General features: G+C 38.0%; 8 protein-coding genes across 12 annotated transcripts; 5 read left to right on the forward strand and 3 right to left on the reverse strand.

The window, feature by feature from the left end:
- Window positions 1–189: 189 nt before the first annotated feature.
- On the forward strand, window positions 190–1232 carry LOC8261350. The gene has a single exon (XM_002519279.4). It carries the CDS (start codon window positions 414–416, stop codon window positions 972–974), a length of 561 nt encoding a protein of 186 aa, XP_002519325.1. The 5' UTR covers window positions 190–413; the 3' UTR covers window positions 975–1232.
- Window positions 1233–1398: 166 nt separating this feature from the next.
- Window positions 1399–3603, reverse strand: LOC8261349 (pectinesterase). The gene is made up of 2 exons (XM_002519278.3): window positions 2592–3603; window positions 1399–2492 (listed from the first exon to the last, which is right to left on the reverse strand). The coding sequence occupies exons 1-2, from the start codon at window positions 3601–3603 to the stop codon at window positions 1792–1794; spliced, it is 1713 nt and encodes a 570-aa protein (XP_002519324.1). The 3' UTR covers window positions 1399–1791.
- A 623-nt stretch (window positions 3604–4226) lies between these two features.
- LOC8261348 (pentatricopeptide repeat-containing protein At5g66520) lies at window positions 4227–6147 on the forward strand. The gene has a single exon (XM_015719283.3). It carries the CDS (start codon window positions 4227–4229, stop codon window positions 6102–6104), a length of 1878 nt encoding a protein of 625 aa, XP_015574769.2. The 3' UTR covers window positions 6105–6147.
- Window positions 6148–6544: 397 nt separating this feature from the next.
- On the forward strand, window positions 6545–10789 carry LOC8261347. Its single transcript, XM_002519276.4, has 7 exons — window positions 6545–6826; window positions 7290–8633; window positions 8742–9425; window positions 9508–9591; window positions 9679–9754; window positions 9881–10206; window positions 10412–10789. The coding sequence occupies exons 2-7, from the start codon at window positions 7314–7316 to the stop codon at window positions 10640–10642; spliced, it is 2721 nt and encodes a 906-aa protein (XP_002519322.1). The 5' UTR covers window positions 6545–6826; window positions 7290–7313; the 3' UTR covers window positions 10643–10789.
- Window positions 10790–11172: 383 nt separating this feature from the next.
- On the forward strand, window positions 11173–12917 carry LOC8261346 (rRNA-processing protein fcf2). Its single transcript, XM_002519275.4, has 5 exons — window positions 11173–11556; window positions 11641–11701; window positions 11948–12025; window positions 12111–12226; window positions 12592–12917. The coding sequence occupies exons 1-5, from the start codon at window positions 11318–11320 to the stop codon at window positions 12698–12700; spliced, it is 603 nt and encodes a 200-aa protein (XP_002519321.1). The 5' UTR covers window positions 11173–11317; the 3' UTR covers window positions 12701–12917.
- Window positions 12918–13060: 143 nt separating this feature from the next.
- LOC8261345 (pyruvate dehydrogenase (acetyl-transferring) kinase, mitochondrial) lies at window positions 13061–17091 on the reverse strand. Its single transcript, XM_048379354.1, has 6 exons — window positions 16462–17091; window positions 15481–15739; window positions 15150–15330; window positions 14613–14760; window positions 14217–14430; window positions 13061–13369 (listed from the first exon to the last, which is right to left on the reverse strand). Exons 1-6 carry the CDS (start codon window positions 16708–16710, stop codon window positions 13311–13313), a joined length of 1110 nt encoding a protein of 369 aa, XP_048235311.1. The 5' UTR covers window positions 16711–17091; the 3' UTR covers window positions 13061–13310.
- A 192-nt stretch (window positions 17092–17283) lies between these two features.
- LOC8261344 (novel plant SNARE 13) lies at window positions 17284–21479 on the forward strand. Of its 3 annotated transcripts, none has more exons than XM_015719250.3 (11): window positions 17284–17609; window positions 18201–18409; window positions 18547–18639; window positions 18766–18859; window positions 18965–19002; window positions 19323–19420; window positions 19956–20035; window positions 20111–20167; window positions 20264–20356; window positions 20461–20535; window positions 21136–21479. In XM_015719250.3, exons 2-11 carry the CDS (start codon window positions 18333–18335, stop codon window positions 21238–21240), a joined length of 810 nt encoding a protein of 269 aa, XP_015574736.1. In that variant the 5' UTR covers window positions 17284–17609; window positions 18201–18332; the 3' UTR covers window positions 21241–21479. The 3 variants fall into 3 exon arrangements, with proteins under 3 accessions (XP_015574736.1, XP_002519319.1, XP_025013114.1); XM_002519273.4 differs by lacking the exon at window positions 17284–17609 and adding an exon at window positions 17900–18052; XM_025157346.2 differs by lacking the exon at window positions 17284–17609 and having other exon boundaries at window positions 18070–18409.
- Window positions 21480–22061: 582 nt separating this feature from the next.
- Window positions 22062–27213, reverse strand: LOC8261343 (probable sugar phosphate/phosphate translocator At3g17430). Of its 3 annotated transcripts, none has more exons than XM_015719230.3 (10): window positions 26893–27213; window positions 26292–26580; window positions 25703–25810; window positions 24958–24989; window positions 24801–24851; window positions 23919–23980; window positions 23561–23822; window positions 23171–23436; window positions 22993–23084; window positions 22062–22697 (listed from the first exon to the last, which is right to left on the reverse strand). In XM_015719230.3, exons 2-10 carry the CDS (start codon window positions 26376–26378, stop codon window positions 22521–22523), a joined length of 1137 nt encoding a protein of 378 aa, XP_015574716.1. In that variant the 5' UTR covers window positions 26379–26580; window positions 26893–27213; the 3' UTR covers window positions 22062–22520. The 3 variants fall into 3 exon arrangements, with proteins under 3 accessions (XP_015574716.1, XP_002519318.2, XP_048235310.1); XM_002519272.4 differs by having other exon boundaries at window positions 26755–27213; XM_048379353.1 differs by lacking the exons at window positions 26292–26580; window positions 26893–27213 and adding an exon at window positions 25098–25183.
- Between the last annotated feature and the right edge of the window lie 498 nt (window positions 27214–27711).

A 27711-nucleotide genomic window follows, 5' to 3' on the forward strand; every position in this document is an offset into this window, starting at 1 on the left:
TGCCCTCTGAGCAAGCAAAGAGAAAAATATTTTATTTAAATTAAAATAATTTTTTTATTTTTATAGACATTAAAAAATTTAATTTATTTTAGTAGTATTTAATCTAATAAAAACATTTGGTATTATTTTGAAATATATAATATAAATAAGACTAAACGTGATAATTGAAAGGATGAAATAGAAGGGAAAGGGCGTTGAGATATCCGATCCGAAATTAGTAAATAAAATAATAATATAGTTAAGCGTTGAAGGAAATGAAGGCTCTCTCTCATTTTCCCCACTGTTAGTTTATTAGACGATTGTCCTCCTTCCATTCATTCCATCGGAATCGGAAACCCTATTTTCTGTGTTCGAAACCCTAACCTATCTCTCCCTCTTTGGTGGTGGGCCTCCTCATCAGCATCGGCTAAACTATGCAGCAGCGACTCCAATGCGGGGGTTGCGGTGGGGAGAACCGGTGGCTACTTCACAACGTCCGTCACAGAGCAGCATACCGTCGCCTCTGCACCAATTGCATCCTAAAGACACACCAAGGCCTTTTCTGCCCCTTCTGCTTCCATGTCTACGACCACGACTCTCTTCTTGTTCCTGCTCCTGAGGAGCGCGTCATGTGCCTCAAATGCCCTTCCATCTCTCACCTCTCCTGCCTTCCTCCATTTCATAACACCTCTCCCTTTCTCTGCCCTCCTTGCTCCTCCCCTAATTTTTCCTTCTTCAATCTCCCCCACGACGATGACGTTTCCATTGATATCGACTCCGCTAGAGCCCTCGTTGCTGCTGCCAAAATTGCTGCTGTCTCCATGGCCAAAGCTGCTGCTTTGGCTAGGCTTGAAGCCGAGAGGAGAGTGAAGGAGGCTACTTTGGCTAAGAAGAGAGCTCGAGAAGCTCTGGAAAGACTCGCCTTCTTGTCTGCTCAAGACAAACTCAAACACTCTGCTCATAAACTCAGTAAGCGGATGGAGTGCTCCTTTTAGATCAATCAACAAATCAGTCCCAAACCCAACAAGCCTGCCTTCCTTCGGGGTTTGGTTGTAATTGCTAATCCGTTTTCTGTTAATTTTCTTTGAAGAAAGCTTGGCCCAATCGGTTGCATAGTGTTCTTGTAAAACAAGTTGTTTTTCTTTTTGTCTTTAGAATTAGGATTTAAATATTCATTCTCTACTCAATCTGGCCGTCTCTTTCTCAACCCCTTTCTCTTTTCTGAATTTCTATTTCATCATTCATTGCTAATATTCTCTTCTTTCATAATGATGCTGCATTGAATTGATTCATAAGCATATATATACATATAATTGGTGTGGGATCTTTGGAAGCTGCTTTCTGTAGACGAGATAACCACTTTCTATTCCATAAAAACTTGCTGAGTTTCTCTCTTCCAGAATATATAAAAACTATTTCTCGGGTTTAAGAAAAAAAAAAAAAAGGAAAAAAGAAAGCCGGTGCTTTTGTTTAGGTCCCCATCTTAACTTTACTGTCCTTCAACTCAAACTGCCTCATGCCATATGTAATATTAAGTATGAAATCAATGAACACTAGTCAGGAAGGACTGCAATTTCTATTGTATTTAATTGATTGGTCTTTCATGGGTCCTTCAGTATCATAAATAAATGTTTGTATTGATTGAGATTTCCCTTTAAATAGGGAGATTTTATTGTTTTCAGTTGCATTTTATGTGTTGTTAATAACAACGGGTGATGACTCTAGTAATTATTCTAATCATAATGACTGCTGAGTTGGGTTGGGGTGGCAATCAAAGACCGTCCCTCACATTATCTTACAAGAATTTTGTTTTCAAGGGCTTTTAAGGCCAAGTAAATAAGGAAAACCAGTTGCTTGCAACCACTGGTCTCCTTGGAGAAATGGACCAGCTGTGAACTGAGTAACTTCACTTTTATCAGTTAACACATGGTATCCTTTCCATTTTACTCTCAGATTTGTGTTGGCACCTGGGCCCCGGTTTCCATATTCCGCATAAAACAAGGTGTCCAGATACAAATTTCCTGTCCATTCTAGCCAGCCAGCCGGTTGGATTACGCTCCCAATTTCAGATTCCATTATTACTGTTCTGGCATACTGCTTCCAAGGCCTCCCCAAGTATGATGGGAACTCAGATATCACAGGGAATAGACTTTGCTCTGGAAGAATTCGGCAATTTTGTATGACTAAACCAGTGGATTCACGCTTGTCTGCTCTTCCATGAGCGGTAACTGCGTTCCTCTGTCCAGGATCGGGCGTCCTGATAATGATCAAGGAGTTCTGAATGACGGCAGTAGCATCACCAAAGATGAAATCAACCGTTCCTGAAATCACACAGTTTCGGTAGAATTGGCGGTGGGCATGTTGATACAAGGTGTCTTGATGTCCATCCATTCTGCAATTATACAAAGCTGCCCTGTCTGACTGGATGCGAAGAGCCACCGCCTGGCCTCCTTTTGCTCCGGCTGTGTTCTGAAAACCTATTGATTTGGCCATAAACCCATCTCCAACAGCCGCTGCATGGTATGCCGGCATAGTAAAGTATTTATCCAAAGTCATTCTAGTGAATTGGAAAACTGTGAATTGCTAAAGAGGAAAGGAAAAATCAAACTCACAAAAGGAGGCAGTCTTGAAGGTGCTAAACCCTTTTTTGTTGCATTTATCTCCGGTGACGGTTGTCTTCCGTGGCCCGTCTCCATATATAAACACATTGACTTGATCCTTGTTGATTGTAATATACTCATCATACACCCCAGCTTTTACATTAATAATGTATCTTCCTACGAGATCCTTTGGGTAGGCAGCAAGGGCGGCAGCGATAGTTTTATATTGGCCGCTGCCATCCTGAGCTACGATGGCATTAGGCTTTACATTGGCATTGGTTGCGCTTCCCAAGAGTTTCCTGTCAGCATTTGGCATCCATGTAGGAAATGGAAATCCATCATCCTCTGCTTCCATGAGTCGTCGAGTTGCACTTGCGTTGAGGTTGGATGGGATTCTGAAGGCATTTCCTATGTCTGAAATAGCAGAAACAATGGCCAAGGCGTTGCTTGTTAACTCAGTGGCATTGACGAGGCCATCTGACATGGGCTTGTGAAGGTTAGTGTCATTGAGGCCGTCAAGGCATGTTTCTTTGTATGACATGACGGCACTGAGCCAGTTTTTAAGGTCAGCCTCCCTTTCTTTGACAGCGTCGAAGCTGCTATTCTTCACAGTTAAGAGGGAGTCTTGCAGCTCACCAATGGCAAATTGCAATAGTTCCTGGCAGTCCTCCACGGCCATTTTTTGGGTGGAATCCTTTGCATCTTTGCCAATGGTTGCAGCAGTGTCCATCGCCAACTTGACATGTTCGATGGTATAGCTAATGGCAGCTTTGAGAAAATCATTAAAGGTGGCGCTTTGGTTGCGGGCAACGGAAAAGACACTGTCAACACATCGGTGCTTGTGATCAGTTTGGTTACAGAATGCAGCAACAGCCATTGAGGTGGCGGACAGGATTTTGTTGTCGTCATTCTCATCAGGTGCAGAGGTGTCTGTGTTATTGCTTAAGCCTGCAATGAGAACGATGCATACGCCTACAACAAGGATAATGGAGATTCCTCCGACTATAACCTTCGCTATTGTCATGTTAATTTAACAACCTTTTTTATTTTTGTTTTTAGTCTTATATCTGATTCTTGATAACAATCTTGAATCAAGTGATGATGGGAATGATTAAGGAGGATAAGGAAATAGTCTTTATATCTTATATCAGTTTGACTTGTTTTTTAATACAAAAGTTACAATTGATGGTTGTTAGATAACAGTTATTTTTGTAGCCTGTCCAACAATTTCCCGAAATGAGTTCTCACTCGTCAAAATCCAGAGGCTATTTTTGGCTCTCTCACTCTGTAGATAATATAATTAAAAAGAAAGAAAAAAAAAAAAGAGGGAGAGGGAGTCGACAACTTCTTTTTATTTTGCTTCTTCCTTTATGAAACATTAACCTTATCAAAGGCACAATAATTTTAGTTACAAGAAGAAAGAATGCTGCTATCTATTTCTTAAAATAAAATGGTTTATTTTTACGTATGTTTTTTCTCAGTTAAAAAGGATTATCAAAGATTCAAGAACATACTTTTGTCTTTGTGCTCGCTGATTATATATTCTTAGTTTGGGTTACTATATACTAATTAAGTAGATATTCTTTGAGCAGAGCATGTGCGGCAGAGAACCAAGGATAAGAGTCACTGCTGCCACTCCCTCTAAACATGCTGAACGTCACCGCCGCCTCCCGTCTCCTTCAAGTTACTCCCCTGTCTTCATACACGCCCAGCAGCTCTTCGCCACTTCAACTAAATTGCTCGACCATGCCTGACCTCAGGCAATATCATTCCCAGATCATTCGACTTGGCCTCTCCGCCGATAAACATGTCATGACCCAACTCATCAACTTCTCTGCCCTCTCCAACAATCGGGATTTGGCTTATGCCATCAAGTTGTTTGACTCAATTCCTAATCCAGATGCATTCTTTTATAACACCATCATTAAAGCCTACCTACAACACCTGTCACCCACAAACAGCATTCTTCTTTACTCTCATATGCTGCAACACTCCGTTTTCCCCAACGACTTCACTTTTCCTTCTGTTATCAGAGCTTGTTGCATCCATGATGATATTCAACTAGGGAAGCAAATTCATGCCCATGTTCTGAAATTGGGGTTTGGAGCTCATGTGATTTCTCTGAACAATTTGATTCATATGTATGCCCGGTTTCAAGCTTTTGAGGAAGCAAGGTGCGTTCTTTATAGCATGCCTGAGCAAAATTTCATCTCTTGGACTACCTTGATTTCTGGGTATTCTCAGTGGGGACTTGTTGACGAGGCTTTTCGAGTTTTTCAGTCTATGCCTGAAAGGAATTCTGCTTCTTGGAATGCGATGATTGCTGCATATGTACAGGGCAACAGGTTTCACGAATCGTTTGCTCTATTTGATAGAATGAGAGCAGAGGGGGTCGTCTTGGACAAGTTTGTGGCAGCCACCATGCTGTCAGCTTGCACAGGATTAGGTGCTCTAGAGCAAGGAAAGTGGATACATGGTTACATTGAGAAGAAGGGAATCGAGAAGGACTCAAAACTTGCAACCGCGATCATTGATATGTACTGCAAATGTGGTAGCTTGGAGAAGGCTCTTGAAGTTTTCAAAGGGTTGCCTCATAAAGGGATTTCTTCATGGAATTGCATGATTGGAGGACTGGCAATGCATGGTAAAGGAGAGGCTGCAATTGAGCTATTTAAGGAGATGGAGAAGGAGATGCTAGCTCCTGATAGAATCACTTTTGTGAATCTTCTTAGTGCATGTGCTCATTCAGGTTTAGTTGAGGAGGGACGTTTTTATTTTTCTTACATGACCGAGGTTCATGGAATTGAGCCCAGAGTTGAGCATTTCGGATGCATGATTGACTTGCTTGGGAGAGCTGGCATGCTGGACGAAGCAAGAAAGGCTATTAATGAGATGCCTATGTGTCCTGATGCAACTGTGCTAGGTGCTCTATTCGGAGCCTGCAAGAATCATGGAAACATGGAGTTGGGAGAGGAAATAGGGAAAAGAGTGGTTGAACTTGAACCTGAAAATAGTGGGCGCTATGTGCTATTGGCTAACTTGTATGCCGATGCAGGTAAATGGGAAGATCTCGCTAATGTGAGAAAACTGATGAATGATAGGGGAGTGAAGAAGACTCCAGGCTTTTCCAGCATCGAGTTAGAAGGCACTGTAAACGAATTCACTGCTGGCGAAAGGTGTCATCCTGAATCTAAAGAAATATATGCCAAAGTTGATGAGATGCTGGAACGTATAAAATCAGCAGGCTATACGTCTGACAAGAATGAAGTGCTGCATGACCTTGATGAAGAGAAGAAGGAGAACCCTTTGCAGTACCACAGTGAGAAACTAGCGATTGCATTTGGATTGCTGAAGACTAAAGCTGGAGAAACTCTTCGCATCTCAAAAAATTTGCGCATCTGCAAAGACTGTCATAGAGCAAGCAAACTTATATCAGAGGTGTTTGATAGAGAAATTATCATAAGAGATAGGCATAGGTTTCACCATTTTAAAAGGGGAGACTGTTCATGTAAGGATTATTGGTAATAATAGAGAAAAAGAGTACTGCTTAGCATGAATTGTGCTCATAAATTCATACAATGGGTATATAACAGTAACACTCTCTTTGCTGTTGAATTCAACTATGAAATTAATGTAAATGAACCTCCTCTTCAAGTTTCAATTCACAAAAGTTGTATAACAGATGAGTTGCCGAGTCAATGCCATGAGATTTAGGCGGTGCCAGACTCATTGGGCAAACTCGGTCTATTTGACGATTCTGAGACGAACACAAAAAACTTTTATCGATGAAAACATTCTGAAGGAAAAAGAAAAAAAAAAAGGAAATTATATCTTTTAAATAGGAAAAAGAAAAGAAAAGGGCAATGCGCACCGTTGAAGTTAAGGGCACTTTTTTTTTTTTTATTATTGGGATGCATTTGTAAATTGTAATTAATAAAAGAAGAAAAAGTAAAAAAAGAAGTTGGGTTTAGGATTGAACAGAAAAATTGAGGCAGGCATATGAACGAGCCAACCCCACTCGCGACTCGCGAATCGCGATTCGGCACAGCTCATCTCTCATCACTTACCTCTCATCGATTTCCTTTCTCCATTTTCCCTCCTTTCTCTTTCTTTTATCAATTTTAGAAACCACTCCCCACCCCTTCCAGAAGAAAAAATAAACACACATTTGACCTATCAAATTTAAGTTCAAGAAAAAAAATTTGACCCAAATTCACAGTTAGGCGTTCGATTCGATTCTTCAGCTGGTATGCAACCATGGCTATCATCCTCCTACCTGAAAGTTTCTTTCTTTCGCTTTTCTTAATTTTATCAAAATACCCGAAATTATTTTCTTGCTCTATTAGTCAGCATTTTGTTGTCGCAATTAATTATTAACTTTCTCCTTTACCAGTGAAGTTGATAACTTTTTTATGCTACAAGTGAACTGTCAAAGATCTTATCACAATGCTTAAATTATTCATTTTCGTCTGTGGAATAACCTCTAGCTCCTTCACGTTACTGTTAGGTTTTTTCCTTTTGTTTTTCTTTTTCAATGTTTTTAGCATATTCCCTTACTAAATGTACATTATCCTATGAAGGTCAAAGAAAGAACTGGTTCTTAATGCTGAATGCTGTACAGGACATGTTATTTTCGTGACAAGGTTTATATTTCATATTAATTTTTACTAGCCTTAGCGTTTCTCATGATCAGAACTTATCTGATTGCAGCAAAATTTCATGAATGGTTGAACTATGGCCCCACTCCGCTCCTGTGCAATTGTTGATCCGGGGTGGGAGCATGGTGTTGCTCAAGATGAGAGGAAGAAGAAGGTCAAATGCAACTATTGTGGAAAGGTAGTTAGTGGTGGGATATATAGGTTAAAGCAACATTTAGCTCGAGTCTCTGGTGAGGTTACTTACTGTGATAAGGCTCCAGAAGAAGTCTACCTTAGAATGAAAGCAAATTTGGAGGGAAGTCGTTCCAGTAAAAGAGCAAAACATTCTCAAGATGATGGACAGTCTTACTTTAATTACCAATATGATGATGAAGAGGAGCATCCTGGCTTCAAAAGCAAAGGGAAACAATTGATAGGTGATGGGAGTTTGGTGGTAAATTTGACACCGGTGCGCTCACTAGGATATGTTGATCCCGGTTGGGAACACGGTGTTGCTCAGGATGAGAGGAAGAAAAAGGTCAAGTGTAATTATTGTGATAAAGTAGTTAGTGGAGGTATTAACCGATTTAAACAACATCTAGCTAGAATTCCTGGAGAAGTAGCACCTTGTAAAAATGCTCCTGAGGAGGTATACCTTAAAATAAAAGAAAACATGAAATGGCACCGTACGGGCAGGAGACCGAGACAACCTGATACCAAGCCCATTTCTACTTTCTATAAGCAGTCTGATAACGAAGATGAAGAGGATGAGCCAGAACAAGATGCTCTTTTTCATAAGAGCAAGGAAAGAATGGTAATTGGGGACAAAAGATTGGGCAAGGACTTGAGAATAACTTACAAGGGGATGTCTTCCAGCAATGCTTCTGAATCATTATGTAAGAAGTCAAGATTGGATTCCGTTTTCCTAAATACACCAAATAGTCTGATCCCATCTTCTTGCAAACAATTAAAGGTGAAAACTAGGTCCTGCAGAAAATCTCGCAAGGAGGTAATTTCTGCAATTTGCAAATTCTTTTACCATGCGGGAGTTCCCTTGCAAGCAGCAAACTCTCTGTACTTCCATAAGATGCTGGAATTGGTTGCTCAATACGGACAGGGTTTGGTTGGTCCTCGGAGCCAGGTGATATCTGGTCGCTTCCTACAGGAGGAAATTGCAACTATTAAAAACTACCTATTCGAGTATAAGGCATCCTGGGCTGTCACTGGTTGTTCTATATTGGCTGATAGTTGGGTAGATGTTGAGGATAGGACATTGATCAATCTTTTAGTTTCTTGCCCCCATGGTGTATACTTTGTTGCTTCAGTTGATGCCAGTAATATGCTAGAAGATGCTTCTAGTCTGTTTAAGCTATTGGATAAAGTGGTGGAAGAGATGGGCGAGGAAAATGTAGTGCAGGTAACAGCAGACTTGGCTCATTCAAATTCTGAGGTAGCTCGTCATTCTTGAAAATGATATGCACATGGCTAACTTGCATTTTTTCTGCCCTCTCGTCTCTTCTTGTAGGTAATCACTGAGAATACTCCCAGCTATAAAGCTGCTGGAAAGATGCTTCAGGAGAAGAGAAGCAATTTATTCTGGACACCATGTGCCACCTATTGTCTTGATCAAATCCTTGAAGACTTTCTTAAGATCAAGTGTGTAGGAGAGTGCATAGGGAAGGGCCAAAAGATTACAAAGCTCATTTACAATTGTACCTGGGTGCTAAATTTTATGAAAGAATTTACCCAGGGGCAGGAACTTCTGAGGCCAGCTGCTACTCGATGTGCCTCTAGCTTTGCAACTTTGCAAAGTTTGCTGGACCATAGGACTAGCCTAAAAAGATTGTTTCAATCAAGTAAATGGACTTCCTCTAGGTTCTCCAAGTCAGATGAGGGAAAAGAGGTAGAAAAGATTGTAGCAAATGCTACATTTTGGAAGAAGGTGCAATATGTTAGCAAATCAGTAGATCCAGTCATGCAAGTGCTTCAAAAGGTTTATACTGGTGAAAATTCATCAATGCCCTACATGTATAATGACATGTGTCGGGTTAAGCTTGCAATTAAATCCATTCATGGAGATGACGCACGCAAGTATGGACCATTCTGGAGTGTGCTGGAGAATCACTGGAGCTCATGGTTGCACCACCCTTTATACATGGCTGCTTACTTCTTGAATCCATCATACAGATATCGTTCTGATTTTCTAGCAGTAGGGGAGAATCATGATTCATTTTTTCTTAATTTTCATATTTTTTTGGTTTGGCTAACTAAAAGATCACTTGTAACTGCAGCATTCAGAGGTGATGCGAGGACTAAATGAATGCATCCATCGGCTGGAGCCAGACAACATGAGAAAGATTTCTGCATCCAAGCAGGTAAGAATCTTGAGGTTACATTTGATTTGCTTAATTTAATAACTTGATGTTTGCCTTTTCCAACAATGCTGACACATGATATCTCAGATTTCTGATTATAATTCTGCAAAAGGCGATTTTGGAACTGATTTGGCGGTCAACACAAGAACAGAGCTCGACCCAGGTGATTCATTAGATTGGCATGTTGGAATTTGAGTAACTGAGAAACTTATACTTTAAATCATGGATGTAATACTCTCTCTTAATGTGGTCTCTATTTTTGAACTGGTTATTCGTGCTATCATATCAGCTGCATGGTGGCAACAGCATGGAATAAGCTGCTTAGAGCTGCAGCGAATAGCTGTGCGGGTACTGAGTCAGACATGTTCCTCCTTTGGTTGTGAACATTCTTGGAGCATATATGATCAGATCCATGGCCAGAGGCAGAATCGATTTGCCCAGAAAAAGTTAGATGACCTTGTGTTTGTTCATTACAACCTGAGACTTAGAGAATGCCAATTAAAGAAAAGGAGGGGCATTGATGGCAGCTCCATGTCACTGGATGGTTTGCTACCAGAACGCTTGCTAAATGACTGGATTGTGGAAGCAGAAAAGCATTCCTTTCAAGAAGATGAGGTATCTATCACAGGGTCCAATGCGATGTGTTTGAATGATAAAAAGAAGTTAAATTCCTCTTGCTTTCTACTTGGAGCTTGAAAGAGTGTAGTTTGAGTTGTCTTACTCTTTACTAAAAGTTGAATGTTTGAAATTTGAATCAATATTTGTTTGCTTAGACGAAGTGGGTGTGGTTTTTGACATATTTTGCTCATTTGCGTTATAGGAAATCCATTACAGTGAAAACGGAGGAACGTATGAAGGCAGATGTGAAGATGATTTGATCGATTACGATGATGCAATTCTGGAGCCTCAAAAGGGAAGTCTTGAGCTGGTGACGATGGCAGATGTGGAACAGTTGGATGTTAATCCTGCTAATGGCGGTGGTACCACTGAGGATGATGACGACGAAGAGGAAGATGATCACAACTTTTTTGATGATAATTTGAGTGACTAAATATTAGGTCTATAGGACTGAATTTTTACGTGAAAAGAAGAAGTTACTATACCACACTATACTGAATATTTGATAGTCAAAATTTACTGTAAAATTGGTAGTCCTCCTTTTTTTGTCTTGTGAATCTATTTTGGGGAATTGCTGTGATCCATATCCAATGCTGACCCACAAAACATGTTTCAAAAAGCTTGTTACTTTGTCAACCCTACATGGTTTTTGTTGTCCACTTTTTTTAAGACATCTATATCTCTTTTGATATTTCATTAAAAGAAAGTTGTTCTTTCTTAAATTTTCTCACTTTTTCTTTTCAACTAAAACAATTATAGAAAAACCATTTTGAATTTCACAAATAGAAACTAAAATCAAGAAATAGAAAATGATAAATCTCACAATTAATAAACTAAAAAAAGAAAATTTCAGATACTGGGCCTTACTCAGAATAATGCCAAACAAAACAGCATCCTGATGAGTCTAATTGGGTTGGGCTACTAAAGGACTCGCAGCCCATTCCATTTTTTTTAAATTAAAAAAAAAAAAAAAAACAATCTAAATTCCAGAGAGCTTCCTTCCTTCTCCAAACCCCTAATCCTAGTAAACCCTAGTTTAATCCTCTCTTTCTGTCTCCGGCTGTCGTTCACTATTTTGTATGAATTAAAGAAGCAAGTTGATTTCGCGATGCGAATGGAAGAGAAGAAACCTGTGATTGGGCTATCCTGGGAGCCAAAGTTGCCGTCTCTTTCATCTTCGACTGATTTTAGTAATAACAAAACAAAGTCCAAACACCAACCTGAAAGCAGCGCTCTTTGGAAATCCAATGCAGAGCTTATTGATGGACTCTTTGTCCCTCCAAACAATCCTGCCAAGTTCAATAAGTTACTCAAATCCCAAGCCAAAGACACTCTTGGCAAGAATTGGTATCTTTCCTTTCTTTATTTTTATTTTTCCTTTTCTAACATTTTGGTATTTATAGTTTTGATTTCTGAATTCTTTACTATTAGGTTTGATATGCCTGCACCAACTATGACGCCAGAGCTGAAAAAAGATCTTCAACTACTCAAGGTGCCATACCCTCCACTCTTATTATTCTTATTCTTTGTTATTCGCTGTGCTCCTCCTTCTTTAGTTCCTCTGCTTTATTCCTATTCATGTTTTATATATATATATATATATATATAACTGTTCTTGTGTTTGTTTGGCTTTACAAGAGCATGTTTGTTTGACTTTTAAGGAATCTAAATACCCTGTTAATTTACATGATAGTCTACCAGGCAAGTATTAACTTCAATTGTTTGCTTGATGATACAGCTGAGGAGCGTTCTCGATCCAAAGAGACACTACAAGAAGTCTGAACTTAAATCAAAAGCGCTGCCCAAGTATTTTCAGGTAGCTTTATGGTCTCCATCATCTAAACCAATAATGGCAAATGGTTTAATTGCCAACCCATTTGATTGCTTTCCCATTTCACAAGGTTGGCACAGTTGTAGAGTCAGCTACAGATTACTTCTCAGGTAGGCTGACTAAAAAGGAGAGGAAGCCAACCCTTGCCGAGGAGATCCTTTCTGATCGTACTCTTGCGGCTTACAGGTGAGATATGGATAGTGTGTGATGGACTTGTTACAGTCTATGGTGCTTTATTGTATTTGCTTCATAAAATATATATATATTATATCACCAGGAAAGCATGATTAGTCTGAAATGCTTGGAGTATCGTGACAATGGACTACCGAATTAGCAACTAGGGGGGAAAAAAGGCACTGCTAGTTTTTTTGTTTTATTAAGAAATGCGATTGGAATAAAAAAGGGAATCTTGGTTCTTTGGAAGATAGTTCGTTTTTTAGGTTGCTGCTGATAGTTGTAATTGCTACAGTAATTGTTTTTCTTTTCTATTTTGCTAATTTTCGCTACAGCAGTGTTAGTCACCTTGTTTTGTGTGCTGCATCATGTTACAGAAAGCGCAAGGTTCGAGAGATTGAAGAACAAGATGGACCAGGTGGAAATGAGAGGTGGAAGATAAAGGGTCGTCATTCCAGGAAGCGAGCCAAGGACAGAAGGCACTGATATATATCAGTAAACCATTAACCAGTCTCAATGAGTTTACATTTTTAGAGCACTACCGAACAGGGGTACCTCAGATTTTGATCTATCAGCATCTGCCTTTGCCGTTTTGTGTATCTAGTTAAATTTCAATCGACTGTCAGAACATAATTAATATAATATGGTATGAGCCATAACAGCATTGCTTGTCTTAATAATATGCAAATTATTTTTTATAGCAGAACATAATTTATCTAAACGCTGACAGAAAGTTGTGTGCTGCAATCATCTTCATGCTATGAACCCTACTGTCAATGCTTTTTTTAAAACCCTCTGCTAAGTTGCAAGTAGTGAGACACGCCATGAATAATCGGGCTTGTAAAATAAAACAAATGAACGACTGCTGAAGCTACTAGATATATAAGAGCAATTCAAGTATGCTCAAGGACTGCCAATTTGTTAGACTGAAGAATCAACATGTCGCATCCTTCAAATATATACTGCGGTTCAAATTTCATCAATGACGGATACTCCTCCTACTATTGAAAAGGAAGGGAAAAAAGAAAGAGAGAGAAGAGAGAATTGCATGGTCAATTCTGAGAAGTTCGGTAAGGTCAACTCTGAAGTTGAACACTCATGGCAGGGGCTCTTGTGAATCTCCCAGTCGCAGCAAATGAAGATATGCATCAGTACCTGCAAGCATACAACACAAACAGTTGGTGGACTGGGCGAAAGAAACGACTGAAAGCAAGGAATAAAGATACACAAGCATACCTCACATATGTATACTTCCTATGTGAGCAAACAGGTAAATAAAAAATGAGATTAACACCAACTTTTACAGGATGAAGCTGCATTAATATTCCAAACTCAGTTGCATCTTCTTTTCCACATTTTAACAAGTAGAAATAATTCCAAATTCATGGGCTATAATAGGCTTGCAAATTAGAGGTTTGTATATATTCATCAAATGCCTCTTAGGCTTTTCAAGTTCCCAATGCACTGCATTTATGCCAATTAAGCATGGGTTAAGGTAATCATCTAAGGAAACAATAGAAAATAAAAATAGGTTTAGGTATGCCGTAACTTCTTTTCGCATCTGCTCTAATAATGAATGGTAACTCCCAATCCAACCACGAGGATTATTAGCTATCAAAATTTTCAGGAGACTTCCTAATCTCCAGCACCATCACAAAACGTCATGACTCAGTCATGTGCTTTTCTCATAACAAAAGCTCTCATATAGCACCTACTTTGGTAATGACCCCCTGTTCTACTAAATCTTGAATTTTGGGAAACAACCATAATTTCTAGATGAGAATATATCCTAAGACATTGAGATAATACGATCGAACCTAAAATTTAACGCCGACTTACTTGTTTTGGGATTGAATAAGCTAGCATTGTTTAACTTGTTACACCTATTAAACATTAAGATGCAACCATACAAAGACACATAATAGAATAATCTGTGATTCAATATTAACAGCCATACAAGTTCCTAAGCACTCCAAGCAGTATCAAAGACTAGCCAACTAACCATATCCTTCCATAGAAATAACTTGCAGATCGCCTCCAAAATACCGAGCATACAAGCGGCTAATTGGTAGCCCATATCCATATCCAGCCATTGTTACTGTATCAGCTGTTCCAAGATCAGCATGCTCATCCAGTGGGTTTTTTGCGGTACTGTAAAGGTATGTGAAAATTTTGGGAAGACCACTTCTTGGAATACCACCCCCTTCATCTGATACCTACAGAACCAGTAAGACCAACTTATTAACATATAAGCATTAAGGTCGTTGTGCAGCACAGGTCCTACACAGTTGCATTCAAACAGTGGAGCAGAAAAGGATAAAAAGTGGAGGCACACAGAAAAAAACTGACAGATAGATGTGAAAACTCACTAATAAAATATAGTACAAGACAGGTATACCTTGATAGTGACATCCTCAATTCCTTCAGCGACTATTAATCGTACAGGAGGGGCTACTTTGTCAGAGTCCATGTAGCGTTCTTGCACAGCACGCAAGGAATTCTTGACCAACTCAAACACCATAAGATGCAAGTGTGCTGGAACATACCTGTTACAACAAGAAGATCGATAGATAAAGCAAAAAAGAGATTGAGGGGGGTGGGTGCGGGGGGTGGGGGTGGGGGTTGGTGTCAAGGAAACAGTCTGTTGAAAGGAAACCCAAAGTATAAAAACAATGCCAATAGCAAATTAATAATAGAAATGTTCTGAGAGGGGGTGGGTGGTGTAAAGTTATGGCAAATACAGCAACTCCGCTCCCTCCCTTTTAAATGTATGTGATACCCACAGAACTTATGAGAGGCGGGGAGTGAATAATTTTTGGAGAAAGCAAGTGCTGGTAAGAAATTAGAAATGAAATATACCTTTCTTGAATTACGAAAAATAATCAGTGGGGATTACAAGGAGCAAGCTCAAACTAAGTGAGAAAAATCAACTCACGGGAAAGTGAAGCTGGGATCACCATAAATACTAACATTGGGAGCACTACCATATTCCCGCAGACAGATAGCACGGGCGTCCTCAGTGGCATTTCGGGCTACCTCGACAGGAGACATTTTTGTATGAATATAACCTATGCAATGAGGAGGGGGGTTGGGATTGTGCAACTCCACATGCTGCCCTGATAGAATTGTTTTTAAAGGAAGCAGTTATACAGGAAGTTTAGGGACAGCACTGAAAACCAATAAGAAAGTATAAACAAAGTGAACATGGACAATTAAGCAACGAGTGACAATTGTGTACAAGACAAAAAAAAAAGGGTCATACTAACCAATGAGCATTCTGATTCCAATTCTAGACATGTAAAACCTATCCAAAAAGTTATGAATCTCATCAAGATCTTCATAAACAATCTTAGGATCCATGCCTTTCTTCAACTGTTGAACACCTAAGGCCATCATAGGGACCACGTTGTTGTGTCTGACCTTAATTGCCTTAATCATTTGAGTAAAGTCCTTCTCATCATTTGAGTCCTTGATATCAGGAAAGGATCTAAGATCACGGAAAGAATCCAGATACCAATCTCGCACCTTAGAATAATAAGTTAAGGTTTAATGATTATATTCCAAGAAAGAAAAAAAAAGTGTTAATTTTATAGGACTGGACATAAATCCAAGAAACTCGTTAAAGTAGAGGCAAAAGTACTAGTTGTTCCCTGCTTCTGAAACCCAAAAAGAGCGAAGTTGAGTTCTGAATTCCAAATGCACAGAGGTCCTACTTTTAAAATGCTAAACAAGCAAGTGAAACTCTAGGAGAGTAACGTGCTTCCCAAACCCAGACCTAACAATAACACGGGAACAAAAACCAGGAGAAAAATGCACATTATTTAGTAAAGTCTCCTTGTAAATGGAGATAAAAAGAGGAGGAAGTAATTAAATAGTGAAAATTAAAAAGCCAAATGCAGATTTTCTCTGTTTCTTTATTTCTTAAAACAAGCGATATCACATGTCAAAATAATTAAAATATTAATTAGAAAAGAAAAGGAGCTGTTAGTTTCTCCAAGGCCCGGATTATGGCGAGGTATAAGAAAATCAGAGTTAAAATAGTATAATATTAAGCTGTAAGAACCCAAAAAGTCTACCGAAACAAATTCCAAAAAATCCCAAATTGAAAAATCCGAATGCACACATGAATATGAGAAAGAAAGGTCTAAAATTGCGATGATTAAAAAATAGATAAATAGACATAGTTAGATCATAAGTCATCAGGAAAAGGAAAAGGGAAAAAAATAAAAGAAAAGAAAAGGAAGTACCTTTAAAACAGCGGGTTTATCAGATAAACCATAAGGGAGAGACTGGAGATCAATAACTCGGCGAGCAATTCGAATAGGCAATTCCTTATGAAGAAACTGAGCAGAAATCAACAAATTCTTAGAAGTAGGCCTGGAGCCAAACTCCATCATGTACCTCAAACTGACCCCAGTCTGCTTCATACATCCCCATCTCTGAACCTCTTGTATAAAGCTCTTAGATAAAGACTCAAAGGCCTTCTTAGCCGCCATAGCTGCTGCTGGGAGCTTCCTCCACCACCACCTCCTCGAGCTCTAACAGCATGCAAAGCTAGATAATGGCAAAGTACATATAATAATTATAAAACAGCAGACATGGCAGAAGAGATAGATGTATAAATAAATAATACGACAAGTGGGGGAAGGGGAGGAGGCTTCTTTTACTATTTTCTTGCTTTGGGCTGGGGCTATCCGATTCTAAAGTCTAAACCTAAAGGGTTGGGTTGGGTTAGTTTTTTTTAACCCTGGCTGGGATATTAGCAGCAGAGGCAGATAAAATAATAAAAGCATTTACTGATTAATTAATGACAATGACAATCGTAAGAAAAAGCAGAGAGAGAGAGAGAGAGAGCAATTGTTCTGAGAAATCCCTGTGGTTGGCAAATGGCAATCGCAATCGCAATCCAAAGGAATAGGTTACGTGTAAAAACATAGGAAACCGTCAGCGCGAGAAACAGACAAAAGAAGAGCGGTTTGGGCGTGAGTCACAAATTCACTTGCATGTGTTCCAGTTGCAGTTGCAGTCGCAGTTGCGCACAAGAGGTCTTTATTTTCTACCATAGATATCATTGCCTTCAATTTCCCTACCGCTTGCTCCAATTCTAAAAAGAAAAAGCACCCATTTCTTAACTACTTCTCTCCTTCTACAATAACAGCCAAATGCCACTTCTTCTTTCTTTCTACAAATATAAAACCAATGTACCTTAAACCTAAAAACCACCAACCAATTATAGAACACGGAACACTGTTTACACCCGGTATTCAACAACACCAGCAAAAGGAATTGCCTGATGGTAAAGAAGGAAGGATCCATATTCTAACTTCATTTCCAACTTCATCTTTCAAGTTTCACTCATTATCATCCCAATAACCCTTTTCTTTTTTAGAAAAAGGTGCATTCTTGCCCTTATAATTTATATGCATTGGTTAGATAAAGAAACAAAAAATGAGGCATAATTAAGTAATATGATTTCTATGGGTATTGAAATTTAGATGGCAAGAAAAGAATTTCATGTATTTGTAGAACTTCCATTTTAGCATAAGCATGACGAGCTTTGCTGCTATTTTTTTATATGAAAAGAAAAAAGAAATTCTTTTTAGTAAATTAGAAAAACGTACCAATTATTATTTAAAAGAAGAAGAAGAAGAAGAAAAGGTAGGAAAATAGTCCAAAAAGAATCTCTTTGCTCTAAGGGCTCCTTTTTCAGACATTCGATGACCAAAAAGAATTTCTTTTTTTCTTTTCATATAAAAATAAAAAAAATTAAAATCGGAGTAAGCAACTGTTACTGTTTGTTAACAACAAAGTAATAATAATAATATAATGATGAAGAAGGTATGTATGTGTTACCAGACAGACAGCGGTTCTTTCTCTTTTTCCAGCTTTTCTCTCTGAATTATTTCTAATTATATTTCCCCCCAATTTCTCTCACTTTCTTTTTGCTTCTGTAACTCTTTTCTATTACAACCTTTTCTTTGCTTAGGGTTCCCTCTCCGATTTCTCCCAATCATCGCATATCTTTTGAAAGAAAACTATGATGGAGTTTTGAACTACAGATTCACGAAACCAGATCCGTTGCCTTATCTCAGCAGCAATACTTCCAACTCCAACAGATATGGCTGCCGACTTGCAGATGAGCCCCCAGTTGGAGCAGATCCATGGTGAAATTAAGGACAATCTTCGAGCTCTTTCGTATGTTTTCTTTTTTTCTTTTTCTTACTTCTCCAGATCTTTCACCTGCCTCTTTTCTTCTTCTTTTTTCGCCTTATTACTTGCCGTGTATCCTCGATCAGTATTTTACCCTAACTCTGCTCGATCAATATCTTCAGAAATGGGTTTCAGAGGCTGGATAAAATCAAAGATTCCAACAGACAAACTAAGCAGCTTGAGGAACTCACTGCCAAAATGAGGGAGTGTAAAAGGTTCTTATCCCTTGCTTCTTCTTCTTCCTCTTTTTTTTTTTTTCTTTTCCTTTCATATCTCCTACATTTCTTGCTTTCTATAGTTTTCTTCTCAGTACTTTTTTTTTATTCAATTAACTCCATCAGATTGATTAAAGAGTTTGATCGTGAAATTAAAGATGAGGAGAGCAAAAATCCTCCTGAAGTTAATAAGCAACTCAACGATGAGAAGCAATCCATGGTCACTTATTTCACTCCTTATTTTTCTCTCTAATCACATTATTTTACTTTTCCGTTTCTGCATTTATATTTTGTAAATTCAATTCCTCTCCTTTATCTTGTGCAGATAAAAGACCTGAATTCCTATGTGGCATTGAGGAAAACGTAAGTCCAACAATTGGAGGTCCCTAGTTGGATGTTGATTTTATATAGAATGCAATTGTGTCCTATGATGATGCCAATGATTTCATTTGAAGGAAGCACTCTTTTTTATATATATATAAGAATTTGGCTCTTACTAGTGTAGGATGATTTTGAATTTAGTTACAGAAGTGTAACAAACTTGTACGATTTTGAATTTAATTCACAATATTGAATTGGCTTACTTTTCAAAAATGAGAAGGAAAGAGAAATTTATTGGGCTTATGATGTCTTATGGCTGCTTTTGAACTTCATATTCCTGACTCTATATGGTGGGACTGCAGCTATATGAATACCCTTGGTAACAAGAAAATTGAACTTTTTGATGTGGGACCTGGGGCCAGTGAACCTTTAGCCGAAGAAAATGTTCAATTGGCATCAGGTAAAACTGTGTTTTTGCTCCCTCTGCAATTGCATTCAGTTTCTGTACATTGTTTAGTTGGTGTGGTAAGGCTACTAACACATCAAGCTGATTAACTTGTTTTCTGTCAACCACTTAGCTATTATTTTGATTGCCTGCGTACGCCGACCTTATCTCTGCCCAATTCTTAGACTTGTATTTTTGTAGTTAAGATTCTTGACCAAAGCTATAATCAATGTCAGGCATGAGTGGAAGGTATTATGTTTGAAAGAGAGTTATACACACTTTAGTCAGCTACAAAAAGACTTTTAGAAAAATCCTAAATTTGTTGCCCCTTACTCACAGAACACCTCAAACAAAACTATAATTCAACAGTTTATATACAAAAAGTTTGCACCAACTTCAAATGGATAAATAAGGATAAAATGTCATGAAGAATATATCCATCTTATATTCTAGCACATTTATGCTAATTTTTGTACTTGATTTCATAAACAAAAGAAAAAAAGTCAGATCAGTCAGATCAGCCTTATGATGCTATGTTCCTTCTATATAGAAATGTCAAATCAAGAGCTTATTGATGCTGGCATGAAGACAATGGACGAGACAGATCAAGCTATTGAACGCTCTAATAAGGTAAATAGCTTCATGGACATGTTTTCTTTAAATATTCCTTCTATCTATATTTTGTTCTGAAGAATTGGTCCTTAGGTTGTTCAACAAACAATCGAAGTGGGAACTCAAACTGCTGTTAGCTTGAAAGGCCAAGTAAGTATCATCCATCAGTCATTGGTGTTTCTTAGTTGCCTCGTCCCTTTTCTCCCTCATAAATGTAGGATTCTGTGTGCTAATCCAAAATGACAGACTGAACAAATGGGACGCATTGTTAATGAGCTGGATACAATTCAGTTCTCAATTAAGAAGGCCTCACAGCTAGTGAAGGAAATTGGGAGGCAGGTTAGTTGATTTTTCCACGTCCTCTCAAGGCTGCTGCTTCTTTTTTTTTTCTTCTTCTTATTTTATTCATCACTAGCCTCTCTTTCTTTGGGCTTTTTCTTCAGGTGGCCACTGATAAATGTATAATGCTATTTCTATTCCTCGTTGTCTGTGGTGTTATAGCCATTATCGTTGTGAAGGTATCCTCTTCACTTCATATATTAAGGTTTTTTAGGCCTTTAGTTTTTCCTTGACTTGTGACTTGCTGGACCAAATTCTAACAGTTCTTCCAAAGTTATTCTTCAGTAATATCTTTAATATGGAAAACTAAATGAATGTCATTGAAATTTGTACATCCTCTTTTGGGTGGGCAAGTGGGTGGGGAAGGGTGTGTATGACTGCTGTGCATTATGAAATGAAAGAAGTGCAGGAATAATTAGCTGCAAGCAGTGGAAGGTACAAGCATTTGCAAAAGTTTTGCTCGTATTGAAGTTGTTAATAACTGTAAAGCGTCCAAGCATATAAATGATTGTAGAAAAGGTGGAGTGTCATTTTTTATGCTGAAGAAACCTTAATGGTGCTTGTTGGCGGTGGATCATAGAAGCTATTGAGCAAATGAAGGATTATAGAAGACTTGAGTTCAGTGGTAGATGACTTACGATTTGCCCGAGGATGGTAGATGACTTAAGGCAGTGGACACAATACAATTTACAAATTTTTGCCTTTGTCTAACTGCGTTTTGGGAATGTGATGTCTGCACAAGTTATATTATCTAATTGCATTCTTGTTACTGTCTCCAGATAGTCAACCCTAACAACAAAGATATAAGGGACATTCCTGGATTGGCACCTCCAGCCCCCTCAAGAAGGCTATTGTATCTAAGGGATGTGGAACATGTTGCATAGGATATCATTTCAAAGAGAAAGTAGTTTGTCCCACTAAATTTTTATGATTTTCTGTGGAGTAGTGGGAAGATTGCTACTTGCGGGCCTTGTTTTCTATCTCTCCCTCTTTTTTTTTTTTTATTTTTTCCAATTCATTTCTCACCTGAGATGTGCATATCCCGTTTGTGATCATCTGTGTAAATCATATGTGAAGGCTTTTTGCATTGATTTGAATGTTATGCCATGGTTCTTTGTGTAAACCTATTGCATGTTTTGGACTTGCTGTGTTAAGGAGGAAAGCTACAAAGTGTAGTAATAATATACTGTGATGTGAAATGTGAAACCAAAGTCTGTACATTACCTATTATGGGATTATTACACACTTTGAAATTTATGTATGCGCAGAACTCTCATTTGCTAGTGATGTGCTATAATCTAAGGTTCATGTGGAGGCATTAGATTGGTCAAATTGAAATTATCTTCTCTTTAATTTTATTCTCATTTGCCCAAAAAAAACTTATTATTGTGCCAGACCGTTTGGCTGGCGAAATTAAACTATGATAGATGATTGAAAGCTCAACCTGTCTTGCAAGTTCCGGGTGGCATTCATCAATACAAGGTAAGGTCTTATTAGCAATTGCAAAAGCATGGCTAAAGTATGGCAGAATAGTTTTAGGGCCTTCTGCTTCTCTACATTGATCAATTTTGCAAACAGATGTATATGCTGAAATAACAGTACACAACCATAAAAGAGACTTGGTCATTGAAGCAGGGTAGTCTCTTGGGAAGAGTGGGGCAAGAACCATGAGCACATCTAATGTATAAATTAAAATGGAAGCGAATAATCCAACGCTTAAGATTGAGCAATTTTAATTGCAAAAGAAAAATAACAAAGTTATGAACCGCTGCTCCCAACATCCGACTCTAGTTCAGCTGGACAAAAGACCTATAGTCATAGACTAGCCAAAAAAAGACAGTATCCAAATGATTACATCAAGGTGAGCTTGTTCACCCAGAAATTGGGTCCTAAGCTACCATCTGCAACTATAACAAGAAAATGATGCGTCCGTGTACTATATATAGTTACAATTTACTTGCCCATTCACTTTTGCATGGTGGAGATGATAGTGTAATGGAGGAGACAACAAGTAATCGAAAAAAAAAATATATATATATATATATATATCTCTGGATGTTATGAGGATGCACACCGTGCTATAACTGGCTTCCTTTTGCTGTTTTGCTTCTTCTCTCTTTCAAGATATAAAAATGTTCCACATCTTTTACTGGACATCCAAAAATCATGCAGCATGGTTGCTTAGTTGTGAACGACCGATGTGCGACAGCCTTGATGATATTAGAGGAGCTTCTTCGTCAACCTTTAAGTCAGAAGAAATACCACCTCCACCAACTCCATTGTTATCACTGTTGTTGGTAGGAGTGAATATATCAGATGACTTCTTCTCCAACTTCCAATCCTGTCATAACCAATACAGTTGTCATAATTGTCAATAGAAGATGCAATGGTAAATGGGGGCACATTTCACAATGAAACCAGCTACAGCACGTTGTTTGGAATTTTAATGAGCAAGGTGGCGATTGTCCAATTGCATGATTGCAATTTTACTAGACTACCAACTTAAACTCATTGATATTTCCTTTATGGAGTTTTCAGACGAGTCAATTAACGAACACCTTACAAGAGAGTCATCTAATTATGAGAAGTATTAACAAAGCAAGTTTCAAACATCAATAACTAACAAGAAGATTAACCTTTGTAATTCTTTCTGGAATAGTTTCAGGCAGCTGAGAGGCACGTACATCCTTAACCTTCAAGTAATTGTACATAACAACACCACAAAGCGCTGAAAGAAGAGAAGAAGTGAAGTTAAAATCAAACTTCCGGAATCTGATGAAAAACTTCTAAAGTTCCAAATGAATAGAGAAATACCAATTGCATAGCCAGTTATATTTAGCCCCGTTATTGTGGACTCTGGAAATATAATAGTCGATAGGGCTATCAGTATCCAGTCTTTTAGAACACCAGCAACCCTTATGGTAACTGCTCCAGTTCTACCAATCACTAAAAATATTGAGAAGTTCAAGGCCAGTGCAGAAAGAGCATTGGAGAAGAAGATCCAGAAATTGAACTGAATCTGTGAAACTTCCATCTCAGACTTCTCCAATAAATACCAAGGCACAAACAAAAAGACAAAGCTGCACAGAGAAGAGAAAAAAAAAAAAAAAAGGGTTTGAGATGAGGGTAAACTCTTGGTATAACAAATATGATGCCCAGAAATTAATCACCCACAAACATCACAAAATAACGATTGCAAATTACCTGCATGGAGCTATGTAATATAAGCTGGTAACAGGATTTAGGGTCAAGCCTTTTTTCTGAAGAAGAACTTGGGTTAAAACCAGCCTAAGTGCTTCTGCAAAGATTCCAGTGACTTGGTAAACTGTGCCAACAACATTAAAATGAATTTCCCCATATGAGGAGATGACAACTCCAACACTGACCAGCAGCATGTTTAAGAATACATCACATCTTGCTTTGTCAGTGCCACACATAACAGCCATGATAAAAGTCGCCACTGGCACTGCAAGATCCCAATTCAATAATTATAAGTACCTACTTGGCATATTAAAGAAGTGAATCACAAAATGAAAACTGTTCTGCCTTTGTATCAACATACTCAAAGCTTTAAGCATCTGGATGAAGGCCACCGAAATGTACAAATAAGCAGTGTTACCAAACCTGTAAAGACAAGTAATTTAAAATCATAAAAATGCCAATTTGATGTGGTTTTGACTCATGAATAACAAAATATACATGCTTTCTTTGGTTCATAGGACTGTACGGGACTAGGATAGCTATACAACGTGGAATGGGTCTAAGATAGCTATTCCACAAATAAGTAACAAATAGTCAACCCACTGTTCATGGAATAGCTATCCTCACATTCCCCAAAATGACCACAGTGAAAAGGTGATTACAAGCAAAAAGCACCACAACCAAACCAAATAATAATCACTTTCATGTGCCAAAGGAATGCCTTTGCAAATTTCACACACATTTTCTCCAATGGACAAAACTACATGGCAATGGATTACAAATTCCATAAAGCCCATTATAAGAAAAGGAAGGTATTTGCAAAAGGCAGGAGCCTGTGGATTATGTTAGACAAAGGCTGTCATCACAACTGAGAAATGCCCAAGCTTGGTCCAACTCCAGACAAACCATTATGAACCACTTACTGTCCACCTGTTCATATATGCAGACACATGAAGCACAAAGCTGTCATAAGACTGACAGGAAAGCAATAACCTATCTGCCTAAACCATATAGAATAACTGCCTAAACCATGTAGAATAACTGCCTAAACAAATAGAATTACTCTTATCTTCATAAAGGCATTCAGCACTTTGTTGCTTCCTCATTTAACATACTAGATCGTTGAAACTAATAAGACACAGTAGAACCCATTATTCTGATATCAGAAACACGCACTTTTTATAGCACTCCTCTCCCAATTTCAATAAGAGAAAGTCCAGTTCTACCACGTTTAAGTTCTTACCAAAGACTTGCAGCAAAGAAGGCACTTATTGGTACTACACATGTTGCATATCTGTAACAACAAGATAAGAGTTTCAAGAAAGAGCAATTGAACAAATGAAAGTTACAACAAAATAAGAATAACAAACGTTTTTAAGGGGAAAAACGACATCACTTGCATTTCAAAAGTCATCTTCACTGGTGCAACGACCTGTTCATGAAAAGGAAGGGGGAAGGCACAACATAAACTTCAGTATACAGACATAAAGAACAGCAAAAGAAAGTCTATAGAGCAAGCACATAGCTTTCAATACTTTACTTTGGTCAGGCAGCGGAGTATTGTTCATCATAGATATAACAGTACATTTGCAGCACGGGTTGCAGACAGAGTCCAATATGACAGTACTGTAACCCTCCAAGCCATGTCAAAAATTTAACGGCATATATAGCTAAATGGAACACATTTTATAGCAACCAAGTACATCCGGTAGATATTTATTCTCAAAACATTGATGTAGGAAAAAGTTAAGAAAATAGGAAAGAGTGCTTTCATCTCCACATTACTAAAAAGTACAACAAGAACAAATGCCATGCGTTATATTGTTGATTTGTTAAAAGTCATTAGTTATTTCATGGAGGAATAAGAACTATAATACCTGAACTTTGTAAGACAAAACCATGACACCCTGAACTTTGTTAAGACAAATTCGACTAATTACAATAACATACTGTTGCATTTAAAAGATTCAAATCCTACAGGTAGGAGCACTAAAAACCATAAGAGAAGTTTAACTAGGTACTTTGATAAGGAAGAGATTCCCTTGATTATAAATGAATCGAGTTGATAGAAAATATCTTGGAGCAAAAACCATCATGTGATAAAAGGAATGAGTCAAGGTATTGAGATTATGAGAGAAGCCAAACCTTGAATACACGAACAAGAAAAAAGGCGACTACCCCTGAAAACGCCATATGGATCATTGTGAGAGTGATGGGTAAAGGAAAGTTGAAATATTTTGGTGAAAGGACCCACTGCAACAAAATTTAAAAAGACAAGTGTGAAGAAGCAGTTCAATATAAAATTAAACATAGAAGTTACAGCTTAAACACCATACGAATCATCATACCACACAGAAAAGTACACGATTGCATTAAAAAAAAAGGGGGGAAATTTAAAGAAATACAAAATCTAGATTAATTGCTGTCTTACTTAAGCAGGAACCCAATTCCTGGTGCGGGTCAGGTAGTGAAGAAACAAACAACTGATCGTAAGATTAAAAATGAGTAGCCTAAATTCCTATCAAGAATCAGCGAGTGGCTGATTATACAAAGAGCTTCCCTAGCTTCTATTGAAGGCTTGAGACTCAACATTGAAGGAATTCTCAAACAATACAACCATATTCAGTTTCATGGCTGATGCACAAAATCACTACAAGTACAAACTAGAGAACCTCAAGAGATTGACAATATAAAAAAGAAATAAAGAAAATGAAAGGCGAGGTGAGAGAATGACCTTGTTATACAAGATTACGGTGGAAGAGAGCAGAATGTAGATCAAAAGGTAGAGATAAGTCAAAACGAGAGGCTTGTTGATGATCATTTTGGCTGTTGTTTACACACACCAAAAGCCTTGCTATAGATACTGTATCAATGTCTTCATAAAACAGAGCACACAAGTTTCAATGGTATTAATCTAAATCCAAACGGACCGAGTTTAATAAGCTTCTCCAGTAGAGACGTATGCCACAGCTGAGTCCCAGTCCCTGAGGACAAAATTAGATAAGGAGACGGAAATGCGATACCTGAAAACGAAATCGAAAGCCAAAAATCAGTGATTAAAACAAGTAGAAAACAATACTGAAAGCAGCTAAAAATAAAATAGAAAAATGCGATAATATAATATAACTAAAAAACCAAGTAGAGCACCGACATTGCGGGCAAGCAAATCCAATAATAATAAAACTAAACCTACGGACCTCTCAGTTGACCAATAAACGAAAGTAAGATGTTTGAATAAATCTATGTTTTAAAAGAAAAAGGATAGAGAGACTGATCGGATCTAATGATAAAGGAAAGGTAGGAAGAAGAAGAAGAAGAAGAAGAGGTAGGTTAACCTGCAGATCAACTGAAGAAGCAGTGGGAATCTGAAAGGGTAATAATGGGAAGGAAGGAAAGAGAGAGTAACAAATAAGTTGGGTTGAAGCAATTGAGATTCTGATTTGGAAAAATGGGAGAGGGAGCGAGAGTGTATGCTGTGTGCTTCCGCTCCAATTTATTATTATGATGTTAAAAAAAAAAAGAAAGAGGAAATCCAAAGTCTGATACTTGGTTGTTGGATTTGATTAGGTTAGGCTGGACGGCACGTCGTGTTGGGCTAGAGCATTTAAGCCCAAACCGAATGAGAGAAAAAGAAGGCCGCCGGCGAGGTCCCCGGCAATATTGATACATTAAACAACAGCTCTGGAATAAAATATGATAATTAATTGGCAGAACCAAACTAATTGACTAACATAATTATTTATGATGGTCGGAGGTTTCACTTGACCTAATCCTCTTCTGTGGAGAATTTGTTGGATGACATATACATTGTTATTTAGTTTCCAATGGAAGGGAAGTATTTGAATGTTTCAAAGAAATAGTATTAATTAATGATATATGGCACTTCGATTTTCAATGAATTCTTTCCAAATATGAAAATGCATTAATACTTACAAAAAGACTTTCTCTTTCATCCAAACTTTCTAATAACGAAACTCTCTTCTTTTCCTTTATTACCTCTATATGCTTCATATTTACATTTAAAGGCACGTGAGTTATCATATCCCCTCTTAACTTGCAATTCATTAAAAAAAAAAAAAGTAAAACTATAGTTGGGTAAACGACTCTTTCCTGGCCATCAATGCAAAAATAAAACCTTATTAATGATGGGAGGT

The sequence above is a fragment of the Ricinus communis genome, chromosome 9 (genome assembly GCF_019578655.1).
Source record: "Ricinus communis isolate WT05 ecotype wild-type chromosome 9, ASM1957865v1, whole genome shotgun sequence".
Taxonomy (NCBI): domain Eukaryota; kingdom Viridiplantae; phylum Streptophyta; class Magnoliopsida; order Malpighiales; family Euphorbiaceae; genus Ricinus; species Ricinus communis.

Coding starts and splice junctions, on each gene's coding strand:
- LOC8261350 (XM_002519279.4), top strand. CDS start 414: ATGCAGCAGCGACTCCAATGCGGGGGTTGCGGTGGGGAGAACCGGTGG.
- LOC8261349 (XM_002519278.3), bottom strand. CDS start 3,603: ATGACAATAGCGAAGGTTATAGTCGGAGGAATCTCCATTATCCTTGTT. Junction 2,493..2,591: donor CTTCAAGACTGCCTCCTTTT/GTGAGTTTGATT, acceptor CATACCATGCAG/CGGCTGTTGGAGATGGGTTT.
- LOC8261348 (XM_015719283.3), top strand. CDS start 4,227: ATGCTGAACGTCACCGCCGCCTCCCGTCTCCTTCAAGTTACTCCCCTG.
- LOC8261347 (XM_002519276.4), top strand. CDS start 7,314: ATGGCCCCACTCCGCTCCTGTGCAATTGTTGATCCGGGGTGGGAGCAT. Junction 9,426..9,507: donor ATCGTTCTGATTTTCTAGCA/GTAGGGGAGAAT, acceptor TTGTAACTGCAG/CATTCAGAGGTGATGCGAGG. Junction 10,207..10,411: donor ATTCCTTTCAAGAAGATGAG/GTATCTATCACA, acceptor TTTGCGTTATAG/GAAATCCATTACAGTGAAAA.
- LOC8261346 (XM_002519275.4), top strand. CDS start 11,318: ATGCGAATGGAAGAGAAGAAACCTGTGATTGGGCTATCCTGGGAGCCA. Junction 11,702..11,947: donor AAGATCTTCAACTACTCAAG/GTGCCATACCCT, acceptor TTGATGATACAG/CTGAGGAGCGTTCTCGATCC. Junction 12,227..12,591: donor CGTACTCTTGCGGCTTACAG/GTGAGATATGGA, acceptor ATCATGTTACAG/AAAGCGCAAGGTTCGAGAGA.
- LOC8261345 (XM_048379354.1), bottom strand. CDS start 16,710: ATGGCGGCTAAGAAGGCCTTTGAGTCTTTATCTAAGAGCTTTATACAA. Junction 15,740..16,461: donor ATAAACCCGCTGTTTTAAAG/GTACTTCCTTTT, acceptor TATTATTCTAAG/GTGCGAGATTGGTATCTGGA. Junction 15,331..15,480: donor TGGAATCAGAATGCTCATTG/GTTAGTATGACC, acceptor CAATTCTATCAG/GGCAGCATGTGGAGTTGCAC.
- LOC8261344 (XM_015719250.3), top strand. CDS start 18,333: ATGGCTGCCGACTTGCAGATGAGCCCCCAGTTGGAGCAGATCCATGGT. Junction 20,357..20,460: donor TGAAGGAAATTGGGAGGCAG/GTTAGTTGATTT, acceptor CTTTTTCTTCAG/GTGGCCACTGATAAATGTAT. Junction 20,536..21,135: donor TAGCCATTATCGTTGTGAAG/GTATCCTCTTCA, acceptor TACTGTCTCCAG/ATAGTCAACCCTAACAACAA.
- LOC8261343 (XM_015719230.3), bottom strand. CDS start 26,378: ATGATCATCAACAAGCCTCTCGTTTTGACTTATCTCTACCTTTTGATC. Junction 24,852..24,957: donor GTGAAGATGACTTTTGAAAT/GCAAGTGATGTC, acceptor TTGTTGTTACAG/ATATGCAACATGTGTAGTAC. Junction 23,437..23,560: donor TATTACATAGCTCCATGCAG/GTAATTTGCAAT, acceptor TTCTCTGTGCAG/CTTTGTCTTTTTGTTTGTGC.